The following is a 19,144-nucleotide window of genomic DNA, read 5'->3' as shown; positions in this document are numbered from 1 at the left end:
CAGCAAATCAAGGCAGATCACAAAACATAAATATATCCTATACAACATAAACGTAATAAACAGTGGTTGTAAACATAAACTGAAAAGATACAGAGGTTGTTTTGTCTCCCCCTGTTGTCCAGGTCCTCCAGGTGTTGCATGAGGTTGGATATGTGGGTGTCTGTAGAAACATGTTCCACATTGTGGATACAAGCTTGAATTGCGTCTCTATCTTCCTCTAGGTCGTTGACTCTGTGTCCTACATAGTGGACATCTTGCGCAATGGAGGCTGTTACTGCGTGGAGGATTGCACTTTAGCCAGAATTGCAGGTATGTCTTCTATGGAAGGTTAGTTCTGAAGAATAGAGTGTAGGTCTGGATCTCTGCTACAGGTGGATGGTTCTGAGATGTCAGGGTTTCTCGAAGGTGAATCATGCGGGAAAGATGGCGATTGCGCGCTGTCTTCCCTCTCCAGCGACAGTATTCTGCTTTTGTCACGAAAAAAACCTATCCAAATCCCAAGCTTTCTTGTGCGGTGTGGGATCAGGTCGATCCTGGGCATTTGGCAATTTTTTTTGTTGTGGCCCATATTGTGTATTTGGTAGTAAATTCAGCTTATTTTCGTTTTAACTGCCGGAAGCTTTTGTGAGACACGTCCGTTCGCATGTGTGGTTCACCCATTCTTTCACTTTTCTAAATCCTCAGCATTAAAAATGCAAAATATGAAGCCTCCTGTCATGTGGTAAAATTGTAGATTATGCTAACGTAGTGCATCTATAATCTTAACTTTAGTAATGACAGGAGGCAAATATTTTCCCACCCTTCTTTCCTTCCCACCCTTGGCTTTCTGTTTCTTGGTTTGTAATTTTCACTGTTAGGATTTAGGTTTTGAATGTTTCATAGTAATAGCACATCTACTGCTATTATTACCATTCATTTTATTGTGTTTAATTGTTAGAATTATTTAACCTGGTTTAATTTAATTTAAGTTTATTACATGGTTATTGTAAGTTGGACAACGTACCATTTCAGATGCCTATCACGTATTTTTGTTTCCTTTTAGTGTGATCGGTTACGTCCGTGGCAAGAACCGTTTCTGCATGTGACATCGGCATGAGACCCACAAGGGGGAACTAAAGCCTAATGCATTTCAGACATGGGATCGTTGCTCATAGTAATCCCAATAAGTAAGAAATTCTGGATCTGAAACACGTTAGGGTTTTGCTCCCCCCTGTTTTGAAGTTCCTCGTGCCCATGTTGTTATTGCTAATAAAGCTGCAATGATTTGTGTACCCTGCTGGAGCATTCTGTTTTTCCAAGTCCAGTGTTTTCTTTTCTTCTTCTAGAGACCTTTCTGTTCTGCCTGGCCATCAGCAGTACTTTGATTAACATCTGCCATTTTTTTAACTTGTTCATTGAGTTCCTCTGATTTATCATTTTTTTTTCTTATTTTAGGTGTTCTCTATTCATCAGAACTTTTTATAAAATATTTTGAATGTCCAATGAATTCTTAACCTATTTTACCTTTTTTTACAGGGGTGGCAAAATGTCCGATTACCGTATCTGCCTGTACGAGGACTCGGACTATAAAGTTGTCAGGATTCTCTTTGCACGTGGTATGAATGAGCACTCTCACAAGGCCTTCCGTCATGCTATAAGTGTACCCCGAAATTGGCTTTTCATGCTGTTCATGTTCCTGGTTTCTTTCTGGATCACTGGATCCATTATTATACCCCTCCTGGTTCTGATAACAGAATTAAGTTTCCTCTGGATCTGTTCGATATATATATTCATCCTACGTTGATCAATGCCTGTCAGATGACATGTTGGACATCCAAAAATATTACCTGCATAGGGGTGGTGGCTGCTTTTGGTTGGTGGAATCTAGTGGGATACTCGTGGGTACAGTGGCAGCTGTTCCATCATCTAATCCACGTGGAGAGAAACACACAGAGCTCAAGAGGCTGACTGTTGCCCGGAGTCACAGAGGTAAAGGGATCGCTAAAGCCTTGTGCTGGACGGTTATTGATTTTGCCCGCCATAGAGGTTGTGAGGCTGTTGTCCTGGAGACTTCATCAGCCCAGATTGATGCTCAAAAGTTATATGAGAAAATGGGTTTCTTCCAAACTTATATCATGCATTTAACTTACTTCACTGGAAGAGTTCTTGACTTTATAGAAGTATTTTATCGATATTATATACCAACAAACAAGTGACACCTATAATACGGTCTCCCTAAATAAAATTCTGTTTTGCTGTGATCTAATTTTTGGTTTAGTTATAAAGATCACAAGCTATGATTTTTCATCTCTCCCATACAGTGGAGACTAAATAACATGTACCCGCACATTGCACTTTTCATAAATGTTCTAAACAGAGGAATAGTGCTCTGGGAATCTAGGTCCATAACCAGCATATAAATATATTGTGGATATGTTACTTAGATCACCACTTCACAGCATATTTGGGGAAAAAGACACAATATCAAAACAAATTTGAAGCAAATGGTGATTGTACTTATACTGATGTGAAAAAAAAGAACAGGAATGCAAACAGGTGCATGCAGTTATGGTAGCTGGTTATAGTGCAGAAGTACCTGTTTTGTTTTGTTTTCCGATAATCTTTTTGATGCAATTTATTAATTGCCATTTTCACTATTTATTTTTTCTGACAGAAAAGTGAAAGAGTTTTACCAGCCAATATTAATATGTTTTCTGAAATGAGGAGGATACACATTCAAATATTCTGACCTTGTACTATCATATTAATATTTATAAACAGTTTAAATATGAATCGCAGGCGTTTCTTAGACTCACTGTGTGATACCCAGAGGGATAGAACACCAAACTCGGCACAGAACACAGCCTTGGATATAACATACTGATTAAGGAACAGCGCACACACAAAAATACAGTTTAAAATGTTATAAGGCTACATAAAATCACCAATCTCAGCAAACAAATATGGGGATACAGGTCCACCATACGGCCATATTATGTTTTTTGAATTGTGTTTTTTAATCACATTTATTTTGCATTATATGTATAAAAAAAATTCATAAAACATATCAATTAAATACACTTTAACTCATTTAGCACTATTTAATTTGTCTCTCATGTTTGATGAAGTGTAGGACCCACTGATATTGGGGTACTGTGCAGTAGTGGTGGGCTTAACACAATATGACCATATGGTGGAACTGAATCCCCATATTTGTCTGCTGAGAGAGGCGATTTTAATTAGCCTTATACAATATAACATTTTATTTTTGTGTTTATGCTGTTTTTTAATCTGTATTTTGTATAAATGTTGGTCTCCATGGCAGCACCATTGCTAATAAATGCATGTTCCGGGCGTGCTCCCCCCCCCCCCCCCCCCCAATTCCCTTGTTTAACTAAGTCTTTAATAAAATGGCACTTTCACAATTCAAGGACGCATGAGTTAAATGTTGCCAGAAAGTGCATTTGTCTCTTATGAAAGACAATGATTGTGAACAATGAAAATCCTATTCCATCCCCTCGGCAAGCCTAACTTCTGTTAAATCTGCAATGGCGAGCACGCCTTTCAATTATATACAAAAATTATTTGTCACAGCTTTTAAACATTTTTTCTTGACATTTTTGAGACTGGTTTGGTGAGTTCTACACATCAAGCCTGGACTGCTCAGTGAGCAAATACCCTTGATGGTCATAGTTAAATAACTGGCACTGGAGCTGTCTGCTGTTCTCCCCAATTCACCATGATAACACTCAATGTCAGCAATGTGTGTTAGCAATAGAAAGCTGTGCTTCTTCCCAAGAATGTCTGTTAATTGCGTTCTGGAATGTTTGGGTGTAAGCTCCTCCACACTGAGTGGATCTGTTAAAGAAACACTATACACACACACTCCAAATACATTTATTTACACAGAAATATATATCTGTGGATCTAAAAAGGCGCTAATTGTGAAAAGCAGAAAATACTAAATAAAAGCTGCTACCACTGTGTGTGGGTGCTTCCCAAACTCCACACTTCAAACTTAAGTGCAAAATAATATGTGTCGCAAATAATGAAAAAAACTCAATCACACAAAAATACTGCGGAGCACTAAGTGTCTATAGGCGTGTACAACCCTCAAGCTTTTCATTGAAAAGATGCAGGTATAACAAAAAAAAAAAAACGGAAAAGATATGTACAGATAGTGCATCAGGGAGTACAAATTCACACCTACATAGACAGAGACTATAGGGTTGGCACTGAACACAGACCTTTGTACTCTTTCGTCAGTACAACACCACCCTCCAATAGTGGAGTTTCTTAGACTCCAACAGAGAATGCCCTAACCAAATGAGGATGCCGAGGACATTGGCAAAATACGTTTTGGTGTGATACATTCTTCCTTTTCATTGAGTTTATTGTGTTTTTTACCTTAATAAATTTGTACTATTTACTAGGTACATTGAATTCTGCTATACAAGGTGGGCAGTACTAAACTTTTTACATGTGCATTGAAGTACTACACTATATTGTTCTTTTGTGCCTTTTCTCATCCTGGATTTACTGTGGGTATCCACTTTAGAAAGAGCGTGTTTTACTGCAAAAAAAGCCCAGAAGTGCTTGTGGTCAGTGCCAAACGTAAATGCTTTGTCTATGTGTGTAATAATTTGTACTCCCTGATACTCTGTATATTCACCTACAAAACAATATTGCACTATTTGTACATATCTTTTCTGTTTTTTTTGTTTTGTTTTTTATTTATACCTGCATATTTTGATTGAAAAGGGTGTTGTACTCACCTATACACACTTAGCCCTCCACAGTATTTTTGTGTGATTGTTTTTTTACTACTTACTACATAGAGGACTTGTGAAACTAATACGTCTCTATTATAAGCCTTACATACACTTTGAGAGAGTAACCAAAGTGAGTGAGGAACTTTACACAGGTCCAATTTCTCCTGAAATCTGCACTTTGTAAAGTTAGACAGAGGGGGGCGCTGTGTTAGCACATGAGGCTGTTCAGTAAGCTAATGTTTTAGAGGTTTGGAGTGTTCCTTTAACTATGCAAGAATATCATCCCGGGCTACAGCTATCTCTACCCTTTCAATGCGGCTGAGAGGGTCAACGGTAAGCCTTCAGCTTCTGCAGTGTGAAGCCTTCAGCTGCAGCTCTGAAAGGAAACACATACATTTAACAATATTATATTTAACAACCACACTGAGCTCATAATCAAACTGACTGGTACCTGCAGGGCAGGGGATGGATAATAGCACAGGTAGGAAGGTGACGAGTCTTATCATGGAGCACGCTGAGCACAATTTAGCCCTCGGCAAACTGCAAGGTAAAGCCACAGTCTTTGCAATCTATGGAAACCACCTAAACAAGGAGAATAATGATAAACACATGATATATGCCCCGGATACGTGGTTTGCGTCTCCTATAGATTCTTTTCCAATAGCTACCAGCCTAAATGTGTCCTGCTCTCCTTGTAATATCCTGATTCTCATTGTTTAGTTAGTATTTTTAGATTTAGTACTGCTGACCTCCCAACTGTTTGTATCATTTGTGACATTTTATCGTGGATTTAAAATAAAGACATGTTGGATATATTCCCCATCACTGGTGGTTTTGACCCATTTGACCCACACACTTTAAAACCAGTTGTGCCCAACATATGCTCCACTCTGGCAAGAAGAGGATGTGATTTTAGGATGAGGATACAGGAAGGGGTAGAGATGAACCACACGTGAAGAAGGAGATATAAATGGAGAAAGTGCAGAGACTAATAAGAGCTAACTCTAGCTTTACCTTAGGACCAGACAAGGGCATCGAGGCACTCAGAGGATTTGGCAGAATACAAATCTGGGTCTTTGCAGTACACATCAGATGTGACATATTACACACTTGCTATCAAGTTTTACAGATGATATACCATGATATGGGTACATTTAATTTGAGGCCAGCTAATCTGTACCAAGGGAGGCATGGGAACAATTCAGTCTGTCAGAACGGGGTTCTTAGACATTTTACTATATGACTGACAAACATGAAGGGTATTGTAAATGATCAGCTAATGTGAGTATGTGGCTTCCTTAGCTCACAATTACATGCAAGAAAAACATAATAACCAGTGCCGGCGCATCCTATAGGCGACTTAGGCAGTCACATAGGGCATCCCTTCTGAAAGAGGCGCCACCAGGAGCGCTGGCCCCTCAAATGCTGCAGCCTCCTGACTGCTCTAAAGAGAGCCTCAGGCAGCTGCAGCACTGCCCAGGCCTGTGCGTCCATTAGGGCGCACCGGCCTGGGGGGAGGGGCGCAAAATATGAGGGATCGGTAGGAGGGAAGGGGGGGTGAGAAGAGACCACTAACCGTGGGGGAGAGGAGAGGCCACTAAGGGTAGGGGGAAAAGAGAGGCCACTATGGGAGGGGGGCAGAGGAGAGACTACTAAGATTGGGAGGGAGGAGAGGAGAGACTACTAAGAGTGGGAAGGGGGAGAGACAACAAGGGGGGGGGGGGACCACTAGGGGGGAGGGGAGAGGAGAGGCCACTAACGGAAAGGGGGGAGATAAGAGACGACTAATGAAAAGGGGGGAGGAGAGACTAGTGGGGGCATAGGAGAGCAGAGACCACTAAGGGGTAGGAGGCAAGGGAGAGACCACTAATGGAAAGGGGAGAGGAGAAGAGGTGAGATCACTAAGGGAGGTGTGGGAGGAGAGACTACTAAGGGGAAGGGAGGGAGGGAGAGGAGAGACCACTAAGAGTCAGGGTAGAGCTCTAAAGGACAAGGGGCAGGGGAGAGCTCTAAGGGAGAGGGGGTAGGAGTGAGCACTAAGGGATGAGGGGAGCACCAAGGGACGGGGGGATAGGAGAGAGCATTAGGAGACAGGAGGGGAGAGTTCTAGCGGACAGGAGGGGAGAGCTCTAACAGACAGGAGGGGAGAGCTCTAAGAGACAGGAGGGGAGCGCACTACGGGAAAGGGGGCAGGGAGATCACTAAGGAACAGGGGAGCTCACTAAGGGACAGTGGGGCAGGGGAGAGCACTAAGGGACAGGAGGGGAGAGCTCTAAGGGACTGGAGGGGAAAGCACTAAAGGACAGAAGGGGAGCGCAGTAAGAGACAAGAGGGGAGAGAGACTGAGGAAGGTGGGAAATAGAAGCACAAAGGGACTGGTAGGACTCAGCTCCTATCCTAACCCACAAACGCTCTCTTTCACACTACACACACACTCACACACAATGCTTCCCTATACATACACAGAAATACAGAATGCATCCCTACACACACAGAAACACACCATGCTTTCCTTACACACAGAGAAACACAGAATGCATCCATTACACACACACACAAGCACACACATACAATGCAACCCTTACACACAAAGACAATGCACCCATTGCACACATACACAGAAACACACAATGCGTCCCTTACACAGACACGCACACACACACACACACTGCTTCTCTTACACACACACACACACACAGAAACACAATGCATCTCTTACACACTCAAAGCACCCCTTACACACACACAATGCACCCCTTACAGACACACACACACTGCATCCCTTACATACACAGATTCACACAATGCACCCAAAAGCACCCCTTACACACAACCATAAAAACACATTACATCCCTTACACAGAAACACACACTGCTTTCTATCCCTTACACAAAAACACACTTCATCCACTTCACACACACACACAAACACACACACAAACACTGCATCGCATTCACAAACTGGTTTCCCTATAAATTACATTCCATAAGCACACACTTTAGATCCTCTACAATAACACATAACACATCCCCTACACAATCCACTCCCTGTGAGCGAACTCATGGGTGGAACATGTAGGTGGACTTATAGGTGGGCCTTATGGGCATATTCACCATCAGGCCCTGCTTCCCCCATGACATTGATTTTTGTGACCACAGTTACTAATCTCTAATTTACCTCACATTAAAGGGACACTATAGTCCCCAGAACCACGGCAGCTTAATGAAATGGTTCTGGTGTCTATAGCCTACAGACAAGCTCACTGTCACACACACACGCTCACAACAGACAAGCTCACTGATGCGCACACAGTCTCCCTACAGACAAACCCATTGACACACATATGCTCCCTACAGAAGAGCTCACTAACACACAGATTCACTACAGACAAGCTCACTGACACACACATGCTCACTACAGACAAGCTCACTGACACTCATATGGTCACTACAGACAAGCTCATGATCACACACATGCTTACTACAGACAAGCTTACTGTACACACATGCTCACCACAGACAGGCTCAGACACACCCATGCTCCCTACAGACAAGCTCACTAACATGCACGCACACATATGATCCCTACAGACAAGCTCACTGACACACATACAAGCTCACTCACTAGCAGGCACACACACACACACACACACAAACTCACTAGCAGGCGCAAGCACACAGAAGCTCCCCCACTAGCAGATGCACACACACACATACACAGATGCTCACTCACTAGCAGATGTGCGCACAGACACACACACAGAAGCTTGCTCACTCACTAGCAGATGCACACACACAAAGACATCCACACACACAGAGGCAGACAGACAGCAACACACACAAACACACACAGGCAGACAGTCACACACACACACACACACACAGGCAGGCAGTCACACATTCACGGGCAGTCACACACCCCCACACACACACACACACACACACAGTCACACACACAAGCAGACCGCCACACACACACACACACACACACACACACAGAGTCACACACTCACATACACACAGGCAGACAGGCACACACACACATGCACACAGGCAGACAGGCACACACACACATGCACACAGGCAGACAGGCACACACACACACAGACAGACAGTCACACCCTCACAGGCAGAAAGTCACACACACACACGCACGCAGACAGTCACACACTCACAGGCAGACAGTCACACACACACACAGGCAGACAGTCACACACTCACAGGCAGACAGTCACACACACACACAGACACACAGTCACACACTCACAGGAAGTCACACACACACTCACACACACACACAGTCACACACACAGGCAGACAGTCACACACACACACAGGCGGTCACACACATACACACAGGCAGTCACACACACACGCACACACACATGGTCACACACCTGCTTCTTACCTCCACATCCCTTGGAGGTCCTGGAGACTGGGTCCTACACTAATTTTAACATGGGAGATTAACATGATAAGTGTAATACTTATTGCTTAAACGGCTTCAAGAGACTCCTCAATATATTCTTTCCCGCAGTCACCTCCAAAGAGGTGCCTATAGTGGATGGGTGGGGTGCTCATCCCAATAGGAATCTAGTCTGGATTCCAAGTCTACACAGAAAAAAAGGGAATTGGGGGCACACCCAAAACATGCATTTCTAAGAAGTGGTGCTGCCGTAAAGACCAAAGTATATAATAAATACAGATCAAACCCGTAAGGATGGAGGCAATTGTACACGTTCTGATCAAAACAAAATGTAAACAAAACCTGGAATTTGACTATATGTCTGTTTAACCATAATTCATATTAAGTGTGACAAAAGCCACTTCTCCACTGGGTTTTGGAGAAGACTACTTGCCAGCCTTTTACCTTGTGACTATGGCCACTGTGACTTATTTGGTTCTAAGGCACTATTTTGCCTGCTGGGACTTTTACCAGTACCACTTCGACCTTTCTAATTGATTCGAAGTGGTACTTCGAACCATCGAACAGAAGTACCGGACCACCCCTAATTGGAAGTGTGCTGCTTGTTAACCTCCCAGAAGTTGTGGTCAACCGCAGCTTAATTGACGAATGTCAGGGTGGTCGCCGTTCGTATAGTCAAACACGTGGCGGCGGCCATCTTGTTTAGTCGAACGCGGTCAGCTGTGTTCTGCCGTCAAGTTTATGGAACTAAAATCGGACACTCGACGGCACAAACACCGCTGGGACTTCCACCTCCAGCTAAGTTCGACTGAATCCCCATGAACAGAGCGCCGTTCGGTAGAAGTAATCTACCGAACACATTTCAACACTGACTTTGTGCGCGAGCGGTCCCATCCGACTATTAGAAGTGCACTCATCATTGGAAATAGACTGGCCACACAGCCTAATTCTCTTGAACTATTTTGGGCATGGGGATATGTTGTGTTTTGGGGTGTTTTCTATACTTTGTGTAAAATGTGTTTTTTCTGCCTGGGGATAATTAAGTTACTTACAGTATCTTGCTCAATTATCTCTGGAGCAGAGGGGAGGGATTGTGTGCTGTATGTGGGAGTGTCAGACATTGTTACATTTTTTTAATGGGTCTGTACAGTTTGTAATCCGGTGCCCCATCAGGTCCAAGGGGTTTGCCTCTGGCCTGAGGAATTGTATATAAATCCAATCTGTACCAATAAAACTTCAGACTACTCGCAGCCTCGCCTCATGTTGTTGGGAACAGCTATAATCACTACAGGAATTGCTATATATCATTGTGACATTGTGCCCTTCGCCACTTGGGCCTGGAGAGGACTGCTTGCCAGCCTCTTGCCATGTGATTATGGTCCCTGGGAGATTGGGCCCTTTTATAAAACGTATTCGGCCCTAACAGAGTGCATGTCACTCATTCTGGCCCTTTAAACACAGTGGGGCCATTCGGTACTTGCCCTGTGTGAGCGGTGATACCCCCAGATAGCTATGCCATGGAGCCTATTCATATAATGAAAGACTATGGGAAAGACTTTAGCTCCATGGCGATTAAACTGTATTCGTGTGGTCTGGGTGCCATTCACCTAATAATGTGCACCCAGACCTGAGCTATCTGGGGATATGTAACATGTCTGTGTTTGGTGTAATAAAAGTGACTTAATATATTTTAAAACATAATCCTGTATTTAGGTCCCCACATGTGTAATGGAGTTTTGTCTTTGACCTGGGAGATAATTGGATTACTTCTCCAATTATCTCCAGGGCAGAAGGGAGGAAGCCAGGATGCATTGTGGGGATGTTTTACTTTTACTGTTTGAGCCAGATTAAAATACTGCCAGCCAGGGGGAACAAAAGATACTTTTACTAACTTTTGAACCCCTGGTCTGATTCATGCCATTTTTTAATATGTTGTTCCCCTGAATGGATTGATTGTGGATATGTATTTTTATGTGAATGTGATGTATGGTTTTAAAGTTACAGAGTATGTGTGGAAACTGTATTTTTACTGTATGTAATAATTATGTTAACTGCTTATCTGAGGGGAGGGGATGTGTGGGTTGTACTGTTACTTGATTGGTTATTTTATGCCTCCCCCTGGGTGTGTCCTGTATGTGCACAACCGTAATAAAAACCAGCACCTCAGACCACTGCTTGACCCTCAACACGGAGCCTTGTCTCGTTCTTGGGGGGATTCACTGTATGCTGTTGGAGATCGATTGCTAGGAGTGTAAGCTGATGTCTGCTTTTCCTGTTCATCTGCTAGCAGCTATTCGTGAGGTTCCAGTTTGGAGTGCTATTTTGTATCCAGTTCTGGAGTTTGGTGTTCTGCAGTAGCTGTGCCTGTCTCTCAGAAAGGGGCATATCGCCTAAACGGATTTTAACCCCTTGTCTGCTGAAACGCTCCGTTACAATCATTATACTCCCTTGGATTCTACTAGCTCTTGTAAAAGCTCTACAGCTGATCCTGCTATACTCTCTTGGAGGAGAGGGTTACCCATTGGAACCTGGAGCCTTGTCGTAGTCCCAGGGTAGGCAGAAGACGGAGAGACCCCAACCAAGCTGCGGTGGTTGTGAGGTCTGCAGTGCCTATGGTGTCTGGTGCAGTGCTGATGGTCCTTGGTGAGCACTAGAAGCATCCGTTGGCCGAGGGTCCGTCACAGTGCACCCGCACTTATTATATACCATTTTGTTCAAAAGAAACAGAGCTTTCATTTCACATCAACTATTTATATATGGAACATTATTTAATATGAATAAAATATAAAACAATTTGAGAAATTAAGAAATTTAGTTTTTTTATTTTACTTCTACATGGCATTTTAACTGTGAATGTTACAATACTGCCCTCCATGTAAAGGTTTTATGTTGTTTTGGAAAGTTACAGAGTCAAATATAGCACGTTACATTTTTCAGTGTATACCCATTGAAATTTGCCAGATTGGTTTTGTTGCCTTTGAGACCGTATGGTAGCCCAGGAGTGAGAATTATCTTAATGATGCAAAAGTAGACAATTCGTAAAAGTAGACAACGCAAGGTATTCAAAATGTGGTATGTCCAGTCATTTTTGCTAGCCACTTAGTCACAAACACCGGCCAAAGTTCGCATTCAAATTTGTTTTCAGTGTGAAAAATGCAACAAAAAACTTGACCGCTAATTTTATGTTTACAGAGTCAATCAAACATCACAAAGTAATGTGCAGAGGTAACTCTTTTCTTTGGTTTTTAGTGTATGTATTGGGGCTGATGTGTACTACGGTCACTGTTGCCGCCCTGGCATAGTGGGAGTCTGAGTGAAGAGCTTAATGTGCATTTGTATTTACTTTTGTATCACACAGCCATGTTACAATGCAGTCCATGTGTTCCCTATTAAGGGTTAATATGTGTGTAGGGGTTTAGATGATTATCCCTCTCTGTGTCATTAGAGATTTTACCATTTAGCTGAAAGCAGCAAGGGGAATTGTGAGGGTAGGACTCATCTCGATATTGCGTACCTCTGCTCTGACATCCGCTTGTTTTTTTTATTTCAATATTCTCTACTTTATTATGCCTGAACACATCTAAGGACCACTAATACTCTCTGTCCTTTTTTCCTGGCTTGTCCTAACTTCTCCGTGGTGGGGTAATGGGCACCCCAACATGATTCATTTATTATTTTGGTATTATTTGTGCTGCTAACCCTTTGCCTTCTGGTTAGTCAGTCAGCCCTATGTTAGGACACCTTTGCAAGAGTTTGAGGGCCTTTCTCATGAATTTAGTGTCATTTGTGTCGATTGAGGGTGGTTTTGGTATTTTGCACAAAAACCCCTCCCCCTGAAAAAAATGATCAATTGTTTTAAATTGCTGTGATTGAAACCCATCAGATCTTGTCAATAATAATTGTGTTTTAGTGCTTCAGCAGGCTGATGTTAAGCCAGGCATTTGAGAGCGTTTTCTTAATTTGATTTATGTCAAACTTGTCTTAGTTGTGCCATATCTTTAACCCCTTGTGGACCAGTAGCCTTTCATTTGCAGATTCTTAAAGAATGTTGCCGTTAACATCACTGGGTTTAAGGAAATGGCATTTAACAATAGAATTGAAATGGATTTGTTTTTACAACTTAGCAGAGAATATGAATAAACTTTCCTCCTAACCGGTATTTCATGAAGTGGTGGATTTATGTTGGTGTTGCACGGATTGCACTCACATTAAGAGCGTAGAGGTGCCCCATTCGGAGGTGATTTCGCTCAGCAGCGCTGGAGCTGATTAACAGAGGAAGGCTCAGGCTAGGAACGCAGGGAAGATTGTGTCACCTACCAATTCCCGGGACCAAGAGACACCGGGACCAGGAGACACCTGTAAGTTATATTTTGTCCTGGTGCAATAAACCGGTTTATACAAACTCTGCCCCGATTCTCATGTTAGTGAATAAAAAGCAGTAATTAAACTTTGGGAAACCACCATTACTTTGAATTTTGTTTTGTCTTTTGTGATAGGTATCTAATGTCATTCCTCGTCACCATAACTGTCTGTGAAACATTTTGTTTCATATTTAAATTATTTAACTCTTGTATCTTTTTTTTTAAAGGGAGTCACCATGTCTCATTACAATATCCGGCTATACAAGGACTCCGACTATGAGCTGGCCAGGGAACTCTTTACCCGCGGTATGATTGAACACTACCCTATGGCCTTCAGACTGGCTTTAAGACATCCTCGATCATGGCTTTCTCTGCTGGTCATATTCCTGGGTTCTTTCTTGATCTCTGGATCTGTCTTTTTGTCCATCTTGGTATTGACAATTGCATTAATTGTCCTATTGATCTGCTCAAGATATGTCTATTCTTCTTACGTTGACCACTGCCTGTCACATGACATGTTGGACATCAGGAAATATTATTTGCAAAGGGATGGTCGCTGCTTTTGGGTGGCGGAGTCTGGTGGGATAGTGGTGGGTACAGTGGCTGCTGTCCCATCATCTAATCCACCTGGAGAGAAACACACGGAGCTCAAGAGGCTGACTGTTGCCCGGAGTCACAGAGGTAAAGGGATTGCTAAAGCCTTGTGCAGGACGGTTATTGATTTTGCCCGCCAGAGAAGTTGTGAGGCTGTTGTCCTGGAGACTTCATTGCCCCAGATTGACGCTTGGAAATTGTACGAGAAAATGGGTTTCTGGCAAACTCATGCCATATGTCTACCTAGCTTCACAGAAAGACTTGCTTATGTCATGGAGTTGTTTTACCGATATGATATACCAATAACCCGTTAACAGGTACATTTCTCAAACTAATTGGCTGCCGAATGATTAGTAAGTCTTAATGTCTGGTGGATAACTGGTAAGGGCAGTGACTGCTGCCCCTTCATTTCACTCCAGTGAGGACATTGATGTTCAAAAGTGGGTTTCCACCAAACATATACCATACATCAACCTATCTTCACAGGAAGACTTGACAATGTAACTATTTTAACAAAACAATATAATGTATGTAGCAACACTCTACAATTTCATAACACTGATAACAATTGTAAATATCACATAAAACAAATCTACCAACAAATCACTATTGGCAGAATCCAATTCTTTAACAAAAATATACCCAGTCCGTTTTTCATAAATCATTTAAAGGGTAACTCCAAGCACCAAGATCACTTCATTCATTTAATAAGCGATAAGAGTGCGTACCCCGAGACAGACAAACAATGAGACAGTGAATCACAATTGTGACTAATTTACAACAAGAACAATGTATCTTATTTACACAGACTGATTTCTAAACAAATGTATTGCAGTTTAAAGACACATTACTGGGAGTATTATTGCTGTGGAGCTCTGTTACACACCCAGACACATTACTGGGAGTATTATTGCTGTGGAGCTCTGTTATACACTCAGACACATTACTGGGAGTGTTATTGCTGTGAAGCTCTGTTACACACTCAGACACATTACTGGGAGTATTATTGCTGTGGAGCTCTGTTACACACTCAGACACATTACTGGGAGTATTATTGCTGTGGAGCTCTGTTATACACCCAGACACATTACTGGGAGTATTATTGCTGTGGATCTCTGTTATAAACTCAGACACATTACTGGGAGTATTATTGCTGTGAAGCTCTGTTATGCACTCAGACACATTACTGGGAGTATTATTACTGTGGAGCTCTGTTATACACTCAGACACATTACTGGGAGTATTATTGCTGTGGAGCTCTGTTATACACCCAGACACATTACTGGGAGTATTATTGCTGGGGAGCTCTGTTATACACTCAGACACATTACTGTGAGTATTATTGCTGTGGGGCTCTGTTATACACTCAGGCACATTACTGGGAGTATTATTACTGTGGAGCTCTGTTATACACTCAGACACATTACTGGGAGTATTATTGCTGTGGGGCTCTGTTATACACTCAGACACATTACTGGGAGAATTATTGCTGTGGGGCTCTGTTATACACTCAGACACATTACTGGGATTATTATTACTGTGGAGCTCTGTTATACACTCAGACACATTACTGGGAGTATTATTGCTGTGGGGCTCTGTTATACACTCAGACACATTACTGGGAGTGTTATTGCTGTGGAGCTCTGTTATACACTCAGACACATTACTGGGAGTATTATTACTGTGGAGCTCTGTTATACACTCAGACACATTACTGTGAGTATTATTGCTGTGGGGCTCTATTATACACTCAGGCACATTACTGGGAGTATTATTACTGTGGAGCTCTGTTATACACTCAGACACATTACTGGGAGTATTATTTGCTGTGGGGCTCTGTTATACACTCAGACACATTACTGGGAGTATTATTGCTGTGGGGCTCTGTTATACACTCAGGCACATTACTGGGAGTATTATTACTGTGGAGCTCTGTTATACACTCAGACACATTACTGGGAGTGTTATTGCTGTGGGGCTCTGTTATACACTCAGACACATTACTGGGAGTGTTATTGCTGTGGAGCTCTGTTATACACTCAGACACATTACTGGGAGTATTATTGCTGTGGAGCTCTGTTATACACTCAGGCACATTACTGGGAGTATTATTACTGTGGAGCTCTGTTATACACTCAGACACATTACTGTGAGTATTATTGCTGTGGGGCTCTGTTATACACTCAGGCACATTACTGGGAGTATTATTACTGTGGAGCTCTGTTATACACTCAGACACATTACTGGGAGTATTATTGCTGTGGGGCTCTGTTATACACTCAGACACATTACTGGGAGTATTATTGCTGTGGGGCTCTGTTATACACTCAGGCACATTACTGGTAGTATTATTACTGTGGAGCTCTGTTATACACTCAGACACATTACTGGGAGTATTATTGCTGTGGGGCTCTGTTATACACTCAGACACATTACTGGGAGTATTATTGCTGTGGGGCTCTGTTATACACTCAGACACATTACTGGGAGTATTATTACTGTGGAGCTCTGTTATACACTCAGACACATTACTGGGAGTATTATTGCTGTGGGGCTCTGTTATACACTCAGACACATTACTGGGAGTGTTATTGCTGTGGAGCTCTGTTATACACTCAGACACATTACTGGGAGTATTATTGCTGTGGAGCTCTGTTATACACTCAGGCACATTACTGGGAGTATTATTACTGTGGAGCTCTGTTATACACTCAGACACATTACTGTGAGTATTATTGCTGTGGGGCTCTGTTATACACTCAGGCACATTACTGGGAGTATTATTACTGTGGAGCTCTGTTATACACTCAGACACATTACTGGGAGTATTATTGCTGTGGGGCTCTGTTATACACTCAGACACATTACTGGGAGTATTATTGCTGTGGGGCTCTGTTATACACTCAGGCACATTACTGGGAGTATTATTACTGTGGAGCTCTGTTATACACTCAGACACATTACTGGGAGTATTATTGCTGTGGGGCTCTGTTATACACTCAGACACATTACTGGGAGTATTATTGCTGTGGAGCTCTGTTATACACTCAGGCACATTACTGGGAGTATTATTACTGTGGAGCTCTGTTATACACTCAGACACATTACTGGGAGTATTATTGCTGTGGGGCTCTGTTATACACTCAGACACATTACTGGGAGTATTATTACTGTGGAGCTCTGTTATACACTCAGACACATTACTGGGAGTATTATTGCTGTGGGGCTCTGTTATACACTCAGACACATTACTGGGAGTATTATTGCTGTGGAGCTCTGTTATACACTCAGACACATTACTGGGAGTATTATTACTGTGGAGCTCTGTTATACACTCAGACACATTACTGGGAGTATTATTGCTGTTGGGCTCTGTTATACACTCAGACACATTACTGGGAGTGTTATTGCTGTGGAGCTCTGTTATACGCTCAGACACATAACTCTGAGTATTATTGCTGGGGAGCTCTGTTATACACTCAGACACATTACTGGGAGTATTATTGCTGTGGAGCTCTGTTATACTCTCAGACACATTACTGGGAGTATTATTGCTGTGGGGCTCTGTTATACACTCAGGCACATTACTGGGAGTGTTATTGCTGTGGAGCTCTGTGATACACTCAGACACATTACTGGGAATATTATTGCTGTGGAGCTCTGTTATACACTCAGACACATTACTGGGAGTATTATTGCTGTGGTGCTCTGTTATACACTCAGACACATTACTGGGAGTATTATTGCTGTGGAGCTCTGTTATACACTCAGACACATTACTGGGAGTATTATTACTGTGGAGCTCTGTTATACACTCAGACACATTACTGGGAGTATTATTGCTGTGGAGCTCTGTTATACACTCAGACACATTACTGGGAGTATTATTGCTGTGGAGCTCTGTTATACACTCAGACACATTACTGGGAGTATTATTGCTGTGGAGCTCTGTTATACACTCAGACACATTACTGGGAGTATTATTGCTGTGGAGCTCTGTTATACACTCAGACACATTACTGGGAGTATTATTGCTGTGGAGCTCTGTTATACACTCAGACACATTACTGGGAGTATTATTGCTGTGGAGCTCTGTTATACACTCAGACACATTACTGGGAGTATTATTACTGTGGAGCTCTGTTATACGCTCAGACACATTACTGGGAGTATTATTGCTGTGGAGCTCTGTTATACACTCAGACACATTACTGGGAGTATTGTTACTGTGGAGCTCTGTTATACACTCAGACACACAAACAATATGGAGCTCCTGGAAAAAGGGACAGAGGGTTGTGTGGCTATATAGGGACACTTGGAAGGCATGTCAAACAAGATAAAGGTAAAACCCAGATAGGTGGGATGGAGACAGTGGGGGATTCCTTTCCTTATTTCATCAATCTTTTCAGCTAAGTGCCTTGTAAAGTCTCTGTAGTGAGATGCTTTCACCAGCAGTTTTAGGATGTACAGAACATTCTGAGCGTGACATATTGTCAATATTGTCGTTTTGCCTTAGTACCAAGTATAAATGTCATATCTGATGTAAATAAGGCTTAAATACCCCGCTGTATGTAGCAAATCATTTATAATGTGTTAATATGCTTGCATGGGTCGACCTGTACGGATATGATCTGCTATGATGTGCGAAATACCCTAACATTCTTTTTGGGCGACATTTTGGTGTATATTGTTTGTGTTGTCAATCTCTCCTCTGGGCCGTGTAATGGAACTCTTAATGAATAGATCGATGAACGTCCCCTAAACACAATAAACATGTTTAAAACCCTCCCCCAAGTTTAGTGCGAAACGTGGTAAGAAGTTCTTCAAATATTGCTTTCATTTTGCCTGAGACAAAGATAACATGCTCTAGAAAGCCTTTATTCTCCATGAGACTCTGGCAGCCTACGCTAAGAATAACAGAGCTATTTACTAAACTCAGAATTCAAAGGGAATTTCAAAAAGCTAGAGTAGCCAAACCTAAAGCATGACTGACTCGGAGATCTTTTACAGGT

General features: G+C 42.4%; 1 protein-coding gene and 1 pseudogene across 1 annotated transcript; both read left to right on the top strand.

The window, feature by feature from the left end:
* The first annotated feature begins 1,525 nt into the window (after window positions 1-1,525).
* On the top strand, window positions 1,526-2,195 carry LOC134565988 (probable N-acetyltransferase 8B; annotated as a pseudogene).
* An 11,294-nt stretch (window positions 2,196-13,489) lies between these two features.
* Window positions 13,490-14,661, top strand: LOC134615277 (probable N-acetyltransferase CML1). The gene is made up of 2 exons (XM_063459770.1): window positions 13,490-13,535; window positions 13,766-14,661. Exon 2 carries the CDS (start codon window positions 13,775-13,777, stop codon window positions 14,444-14,446), a length of 672 nt encoding a protein of 223 aa, XP_063315840.1. The 5' UTR covers window positions 13,490-13,535; window positions 13,766-13,774; the 3' UTR covers window positions 14,447-14,661.
* The last annotated feature ends 4,483 nt before the right edge of the window (window positions 14,662-19,144 follow it).

Source organism: Pelobates fuscus, chromosome 6 (genome assembly GCF_036172605.1).
Source record: "Pelobates fuscus isolate aPelFus1 chromosome 6, aPelFus1.pri, whole genome shotgun sequence".
NCBI lineage: Eukaryota > Metazoa > Chordata > Amphibia > Anura > Pelobatidae > Pelobates > Pelobates fuscus.
The sequence above is the reverse complement of the archived record's forward strand: the minus strand, read 5'-3'. Positions and strand labels throughout refer to the sequence as shown.